Consider the following 9268-nt stretch of genomic DNA (forward strand, 5'->3'; position numbering starts at 1 on the left):
GGGGAGAATAGGTCACCAGCGCCGAGGGAGCCCGGCGCTGGATTAAGGTAAGTAGCTGAAGGGGTTTTAATCCCTCCAGTGCCAAGGGAGGGGGGCACTGAGGGTGGAGGGGTCCTAAGGATAATTTTGTTTTCCTGACACTATAGTGATCCTTTAACAGGGAAACATAAAGATACATTCACTAGGTCCTAAATAAAAAACAGCTGCATGTCCCAGAGTTTTGCAACAATTGGTAAAAAATGTACAAAGGGGTAGGATGCATCCAAGCAGGTGATGGATTTATCTTGCTTGCAAAAAAAAAAAAAAATTATATTTGTATGACATGTTTAGAAACTTTTGCTTCTAGAATAGCTTGGTGAAACCGTGCCGTTTTCATATGCTGTTAACACTAAACTATTGATAAAATAATGATGTATTCTGTTAAGGCAATAAAATGTTCAGGCAGTCTCTGGGCATTAAAAATGTCCCTGATGAGACCAGGTGTGGTCCATATGAGCATTGTTAAATGTGATGATTTTGCCTTGTAGTTACAAATACTGTGTATCTCAAATGTTTTAGAATACATTGGTAAAGTGTTTGTCTCAATTAAATGTATAGGAGACGCTTCACAGGGAAATGTTTATTCATTGGGCACAATGTTGCTGTTATTGTAATGCATTAGGAGAGTAAATGAGAGGTCATATGGACAATGCAGGGTTAAAACAAATTTGCAATATTATATTACACTATAGTCACAAAATCAACTTTAGCTCAACAAAGCAGTTGTGTTTAGATCAAGCTCCTACTGTTCAATTCTCTGCAATTTAGGAGTTAAATAATTTGGTTTCTGTTTATGCAGCCATAACCATACCTCCCCTGGCTGTGACTTACACAGCCTGCAAGAAAACAAAATGATTTCATTTTCAATCATGTAACTTACTTTAAAAGTTTTTATCTCCTGCTCTGTAAATTGAACTTTACTCACACACAAGCTGTCAACAGAGCAGGAGATAAGACATTCTAAATTAAACAGAACTTGCAGTAAAGGAAATATAAACATTAGATGACGTTGCAGGAAGTGTTTAGGAAAGCTGTGTAAGTCACATACAGGGAGGTGTGCCTAGGGTTGCATAGACAGAGAGATTCCTAAATGGCTGAGAATTGGGCAGTGAGATTACAGGAACATGATCAACACACCAAAACTGCTTCAAGTTTTTTTGGTGACTAAAGTGTCCCTTTAAATGTGAGGACAAAAAGCGACTATGATATTGGAAGTAATCCAAGTTAGAGGGGCCAGGGTGACCACCTGGCTTTGGGGTGCCTCTTAGAGTGGTGGCTTATGTAACAATAATCTGAGAGAGTGCTAGTTATTTAAACATTCTTGCATATTAAAATCTCTATAAAGAGGTTAGTGTAAAGGTCTCAATATTAGATCTCGCAATAGAATTATTTATTTTTACATCATTTATATTCTAATCAGTGGCTTTCTCACGACTTTTCCCTTTAGATACCACGTGGTTGCAGCTCTTAGAAAATAATCCCGTTTCTGAAATTTAGTGTGGCTGATTTCTACCCTGATTTCACTATTAGGCAATCACTAGTTTCCTTTCAACCTAATATTAATAATCTCCTGCAGTTGTTATGTTGTATTTTATACACTGTGAAGAAGTCCTCCTACATTTTAATTGTTTTACCCAACAGGCTATAGTGTTTGTCGTTGGAGGAGGGAACTATATTGAATACCAGAATTTAGTGGACTACATAAAGGTATTTTGTACACTTAAATCTTGGTGCATTTAATTTTTCTTTCTTCGCTTTATTTATAGTATTTTAAGTTTACTTTACTGTTGATTTGTCATTGTTTTGATGGCACTTTGTGTTGGATCTAAATGTTCAAGTTGAACATTCTGTTTCTCCATATATCGTCCCTGGTGTTTTTCGCTCAGTTTCCTCTATAATTCTTAAAATCTTTCTCTCTCTCTCCACCGCCCTTGCTCACTCTGCTTTCTGTCTCCCACTCTCCGCTTTGATGACTTTGGCTGATTGACATGCAAACACTTCCCCATAAAAATAAAGTTGCGTGGCAGGCGTCTGTGTCTGTTCTTGTTTTCCTGGGAAATTGCTTCTGGTTGCTAAGTGAACTGTTCTCCGCTGTCCCTGCTTTGGATTTTGTTTTTGATTTCTGAGACTTTGCACAGCAGTCCCACCAGTCTCCTATCTTGTGCTTCAACTTCTTTAGAACATTCATATTTCAGCCATTTGACAGGTCGCATGCTACCTACCCATGACTTGGCTAAAGTGTTAACCCTCTATGGCAAGCATGTCAAACTAAAAGGCTAACACGGGCCAAATAAACAAGGTTTAAGTTTATGTGGGCCACAAAAAATCAAAGAATTCAGTTTTCATAGAAATGTAGGTTTATTTAGAAAAGTACAATATAAAAAAAGTTGCCTAACTAACACTGGATGTCCTCACGCTCATAGGGCTTCAAAGTAAACAAAAGAGTTAATTTATTTAAAGAAGATGTGCATTTGCATATAACCAATATTTCAGTCCAACTACCTTGACCTATTAAAAAAAAGTTTGGTAATGGTACTGAAATGGTGAATATATGCCCTTGCACAGCTTTAAAAAAATGTTTAAAAAAAAATAAATTACATTATCCTGTTGATTTTGAATTCCTATGAGTGTGTTCTTCACTTTGGCTGAGATCATCAAACTTGATGATCTCAGCCAATCCAATGCTTTCCCATAGGGAGGCTATTGTGCATGCGTGGCGCCTCCATGCAGACCCAATCTAATACACTGCCCCTCTCCCCATTCTAATACACTGCCCACAAATCCAATACACTGCCAAAGTTTGTTCCTTTTGCCTGGAAATCTATATTATTTTTGGAGACATGTCATATGTATGATGTATTATGCCTGCTTAAACCTTCAGGTACCTATGAGGGCTGCCATGACAATTTAATGCCATATATTCATGTATTTCTTATATTAATGAATGTTCACTTTTTCATACTTTCCATATCCTCTATTCAATTTTTCTCTATGGATTATAGGGGGTTCAACCTTGTGTGCAGACTACTGTATTTTTAATGTGAGATATTTTCGAGGATTGGGAAAAGTCCAGCACCAGGATTTAAACCCCATCAATCATATAACGTCAAGATTTTTTATACATTAAGAATCTACCTGATACCAATGATAACACAAAACCTGGTGTTGTGGCATCGTTTGTTGTTGGGATTTTGCATCTCATCCACATTTTTTCGTTTCAACTTATTGTCTGCCCCCTTCCCCAAATTAATACACTCTCACCTTCCTTCCCTGGCTCAAATTAATACACTGGCCCTCTCACTCCCCCAAATTAATACACTGGCCCTCTCACTCCCCCAAATGAATACACTGGCCCTCTCACTCCCTCAAATGAATACACTGGCCCTCTCACTCCCCCAAATGAATACACTGGCCCTCTCACTCCCCCAAATTAATACACTGGCCCTCTCACTCCCTCAAATGAATACACTGGCCCTCTCACTCCCCCAAATTAATACGCTGGCCCTCTCACTCCCCCAAATTAATACACTGGCCCTCTCACTCCCCCAAATTAATACACTGGCCCTCTCACTCCCCCAAATTAATACACTGGCCCTCTCACTCCCTCAAATGAATACACTGGCCCTCTCACTCCCTCAAATGAATACACTGGCCCTCTCACTCCCCCAAATGAATACACTGGCCCTCTCACTCCCTCAAATGAATACACTGGCCCTCTCACTCCCCCAAATTAATACACTGGCCCTCTCACTCCCCCAAATTAATACACTGGCCCTCTCACTCCCCCAAATTAATACACTGGCCCTCTCACTCCCCCAAATTAATACACTGGCCCTCTCACTCCCCCAAATTAATACACTGGCCCTCTCACTCCCCCAAATTAATACACTGGCCCTCTCACTCCCCCAAATTAATACACTGGCCCTCAAACTCCCCCAAATTAATACACTGGCCCTCTCACTCCCTCAAATGAATACACTGGCCCTCTCACTCCCCCAAATTAATACACTGGCCCTCTCACTCCCCCAAATTAATACACTGGCCCTCTCACTCCCCCAAATTAATACACTGGCCCTCTCACTCCCCCAAATTAATACACTGGCCCTCTCACTCCCCCAAATTAATACACTGGCCCTCTCACTCCCCCAAATGAATACACTGGCCCTCTCACTCCCCCAAATGAATACACTGGCCCTCTCATTCCCCCAAATTAATACACTGGCCCTCTCCCCCAAATTAATACACTGGCCCTCTCACTCCCCCAAATGTATACACTGGCCCTGTCACTCCCCCAAATTAATACACTGGCCCTCTCACTCCCTCAAATAAATACACCCTCCCCCCCAATTTAGCACACTACACAGGAAGGTCCCCCAAGCCCCTCTTCTCCTACCTTAAGTTGAGCTGCCCTTCCTCCAGTTCCAGACACAAGCAGGAGGCAAGGGGGAGTGACTGACCTGCTCTGCAGATAGACAGACACTCTGCCCTCTTGTGGCCGCAGGAGAGAAGAATAGGATCAGACAGGAAATATCTTTCCTGTCTTGCGGCTGGTCGCAGCCATAGCACAAAGCGGGCCCCAGTTCAGGCACTCCGGGATAACAAAAAATAGCAGCTTTATAGGTGCAAAAACAGCAAAGTTTTGACCCTACAGGGTTTAAACGTTGCTGTTTTTGCTCCAATAAAGCTGTTTTTTTTTTGTTATTCCGGAGTGTCTGAACCATTATTTATTCTGCATATCTTGGAAGGGAGGCCTGGCCAGCCTTGGTTTCAGAGCACCCGGGTTACTTGGTGAGTGCTGTATCTAATATGTCTCTACACCTAAAATACTGTCTTCTATTTCTCAGACCAAGCAAGGAAAACACATTCTCTATGGCTGCACAGAGCTGTTTAATGCCACACAGTTCGTTAAACAGGTAATAGTTTGTGTGCGAAGATGATTATATTCTCCATTTAGAAATGCAATATGTCTGTAATTTAATAAGTGCTACATTTGTTTTTGTTGGTAACTCCAAATTCTTCGATGCCCTGTATGCACTGATCAGTCACAACATTAAAACCACTGACAAGTGTGGTGAATAACATTGATTATAGCGTTACAATGTCACCTGTCAAGGGGTGGCATATATCAGGCAGCATGTGAACAGTCAGTTCTTGAATTTCATGTGTTGGAAGCTGGAAAAATGGGCAAGTTAAAAGATCTGAATTTGACAAGGGCCAAATTGTGATGGCTAGACAACTGTTCCGAGCATCTTCAAAATGGGAAGTCTTGTGGGGTGTTCCCAGTATGCAGGGGTTAGTACATTCCAAAAGTTGTGCAATCAAAGACAACCGGTGAACCGGCAACAGGGACATGGGTGGCCAAGTCTCATTGATGCAAGCTAGCCTGATCACACAGAAAAGCTACTGTAGCTCAAATTGCTGAATTAATTCTGACCATGATAGACCGGTGTCAGAACATACAATGCATCACAATTTGCTGCATAGCTGCAGACCAGCAACTAATGACCACGGTCCAGGAGTAAAAGCTCCTTTAATGGAGAAATAAGCTCCCGAACTGGACCATGGAGCAATGAAAGAAGGTTGTCTGGTCTGATGAATCATGCTTTGTTTTAGATCAGGTGTATAGCCAGGTGCATGTGTGTTGTTTATTTTGGAAAAATATGGCAGCAGGATGCACCTCTGGGCAATGCTCTGCTTGGAAACCTTGGGTCCTGGTATTCATGTGGATGTTACTTTGACACATACCACCTACCTAGAGATTGTTGCAGACCATGTGCATCCCATCATGGCAGTGGTGTTACCTGGTGGCAGTGGATTCTTTCAGCAGGATAATGAAACCTGACACACTGCAAAACAATGTTCAGGAATGGTTAGAGGAACATGACAAAGGGTTCAAGGTGTTGCCTTATTGCCTTGGCATCCAAGTTCCCCAAATCTCAATCCGAGTGAGCATTTCTGTGATGTGCTGTAACAAGTAATCCGATCCATGGAGCCGGTACCTCGCAACTTGCAAGACCTAATGGATCTGTTGCTAATGGTGTCTTGGTGCCAGTTACCACAGGACATATTCAGAGGTCTTGTGGAGTCCATGCCTTAACACATCAGTACACCTAGTACACAATATTAGGCAGGTGGTTTTAACGTTTGCCTGATCAGTGTATGTTTGTGGTAAACAATTATTTATCGAAGACAGAAAGGGAAAAAGAACTTACAGTGCAGATGGTGCAATCTAAATGTATAATAAAATTATGCATGGTACTTTTCTATTGTTTTTTTTTTTTCTTCTAACCAATATATTTCACGTGATGGTTTTAGTCAACATCTTCATCTCTTTTTATTAGCTTTTATTAATAATTGCATTATAGGTTGATATGAATTTAAGATAAAAGGGTTATAAGATTTTGGGTATATGATCGTTCTAGCAGAAGGTACAAAATCATCCAAATATCCAGCCACAGACTGGTATAACAACAATTTGGATTTAATGTGTTTTGTGCAGACTTTTGATTAACAACTAGAAATCTGTTTTCTCAGCATTAAAGCAGATCTGTCACTTCTCTGGGAATTACGTCTTTGATAAAACTTTGAAAATCACTTGCGGTTACATTTGTTTTGTTTTTATTTATTTAGTTTTTTTTTTATAATGTGCAATTTTCAATTTTCTTTTAGAATATGCATTTAAGATTTAGCAAATGACTTCACAATGCAATTCAGTACATGCATAGCGAGAGCAACATTGTTTCTGTTGCCCTTTTCCTCTATTTTCAATGGCAGAAATGGGCAATATTTATGACCTTGATTGACAGAAAGCCAATGAGGAGGATATCCTGTTCCAGGATACAAGTGTGAATTTAATATACTTTTTGAAACATCACAAAAACATTTTTTCTAAATATAGGAGATTGGTATACATAATATTAAGTCCTGGGAAGTGACCTTTTCTCTTTAATAGATATACACCTACATATATACAAACAGTCATACTGGCATGTTTATATAGTATTTACCATTCATTCTTCTAATGCTATTTGGGATATTAATGTCTTGCCGATGGTGTTCATACCATGTTTATTTGTTTTTCTGCTTTAGTTGTCTCAACTTGGGCAAAAGTAGCCAGTGGTGTGCCCTCTCTGTGTCCCACTCCATCCCAGAGTATGTGATCTGGTATTTAGTGTAAGGATCAATGGACATAACCCAAACATGGACCCTTCCATTAACCTGTCTGCTGGCAGAACATTGCACAAAAGCCTTCAAGTATGAAAACAGATGGTGAATCCACGTCTCAACTTATTCACTATCAGAGGTCTCAAATGTACGGAGCACAGCTGTGAATCGCAGGTCCTCTGACATCAAAATATTCAAGGCCTCTCTTATTTAACTCCTTCTTTAACGAAGGTATCACTCCCAGTACCAACTAAATTAATACTGTCTGTACAAAGGGGCTGTTTCCAAATAAAGCCTACTATTTGTTTAATTTTATACCGTGCATTGTGTGTGAAGGATTCTGTTATTCAATTCACTCCATAATATGCAATATGACGCAGTTCACAAACAAGGTGGTACATTGAGAGAGCTGCATGAGTTAAGGTGCTGTGCAGTGACAATATTGGGGGAGATTTACCAAGGCTAATAGGTGATATGAATAGGTGCTATTATTGGGGCAAAATGCTAAAAAGGGAGCAAATGCCATGGAAACCAAAATGTATTTCTAAATTGACCACTTTGCTCCAAAAATAGCACATGTTCTGTCCTGATTAGTCTCCCCCATCATGTGCATCAATCACGCCAGCCATCATGATATGTATTAAGAATTGCTTGCAACATTCTATAAACACACTGCAAACATTCTACATACACTGCAATATCAAAGCTCACATCTGTATTTGCAATTATCCCTTTTGTAAATGCAAAAACTATCGTTATGCATTCATGGATAGGCAATTCAGTGCAGAAGAACTGTGGCTTCATTCGAAATGTATGTAAATGTACAAGCTTAAAGGAACACTATAGTGCCAGTAAAACAAATTCATTTTCCTGGCACTATAGGGTTATTAGGTCCCCACCTCCCTCGGAGCCCCCTCCCGCTGGGCTGAAGACGTCAGCTCCCAAGTGGAGCCAAATGCGCATGCGCGCATTCAAACCGCCCATAGGAAAGCATTGCTCAATGCTTTCCTATGGACGTCCAGTGTGAGTTCCTTGCGATTTTCACACTGAGAATCGCAGAAGCGGGCTCTATTGGCTGTCAGGGAGACAGCCACTAGAGTCTGGATTAACCCTGCAATGTAAACATAGCAGTTTCTCTGAAACTGTTTTCAGCTGCAGGGTTAAAACTAGGGGGACCTAGCACCCAGACCACTTAATTGAGATAAGTGGTTTGGGTGCCTATAGTGGTCTTTTAAAGACAGGAATATTCTGTTAGATGGCATGACATTGAAATTCAAAATGTGCTCAGAAATCGTATAAAAAAATTAAAACAGGTGGGTTCCTGTAATTCCTGCATCAGCTGTGTGACTAATGTGGCTGATGTTAACATTAAAAAATAAAGCAATACCATGTTAATGGACATAATGAAATATGAGAAAACAGTGGGCTGACTGCACTCACCTGAATATGCATAAATAGGGTGCTGCTGGGAGCCAATTTATACAATAAAAAAGAGAAAATCCAGAGCACTCCATTATCCCCTAAACTGCAACTTCAGTGCTGACAGATTTATTTGGGAGTCTAGCCAACTCCGCTGCTTTGCACCCCTCTCCCCCTGTCACAGGTGCCTCATCCCAAGGCTCTATTTGGCCTTGTACTGCAGAGAACTCAAAATGGATTTTTTTTCCCTAAGAAAGTAGCTCATGAAGCAGACACTAGGCTGGTAGTGTAGGACCTGCCAAAGATGGGGTACATTGACGTTGTGGCAGGCTTATGCAATGTATGATCATATAATGTAACTACATCCCCATTTTTTTTTTTGCCTAGATTAGGTGTTTTAAAAAATAAATAAATAAATAAAACAAACAAAATCTGTCAGCACTGAAGTTGCTGTTTGGGGGTTAATGGAGTGCGCTGGGTTTTCTTTTTTTTTTCTAATAATGTAATATGTCACATTTGCAAGAGAAGCCTTAATGTCCTGTTGTGTTTTTTTTCTAATATATTGTGACAGATGCACCTGCTCTTGATCGTGTCTTAATTGGTGAACAGCGGTCATATCCTTGCAGCATTTATGGCAAAAAAAATG

General features: G+C 40.4%; 1 protein-coding gene across 1 annotated transcript in view; it reads left to right on the forward strand.

The window, feature by feature from the left end:
- SCFD1 (sec1 family domain containing 1) overlaps positions 1-7518 on the forward strand; it is a 78571-nt gene extending 71053 nt beyond the window's left edge. Inside the window, exons 23-25 of the mRNA XM_063439197.1 lie at positions 1681-1746; positions 4884-4952; positions 7129-7518. Of these exons, the coding sequence (XP_063295267.1) occupies positions 1681-1746; positions 4884-4952; positions 7129-7152 (159 nt within the window). The 3' untranslated portion in view covers positions 7153-7518. The remainder of the gene's footprint in view (positions 1-1680; positions 1747-4883; positions 4953-7128) is intronic.
- Positions 7519-9268: the final 1750 nt, after the last annotated feature.

The sequence above is a fragment of the Pelobates fuscus genome, chromosome 13 (genome assembly GCF_036172605.1).
Source record: "Pelobates fuscus isolate aPelFus1 chromosome 13, aPelFus1.pri, whole genome shotgun sequence".
Classification (NCBI taxonomy): Eukaryota; Metazoa; Chordata; class Amphibia; order Anura; family Pelobatidae; genus Pelobates; species Pelobates fuscus.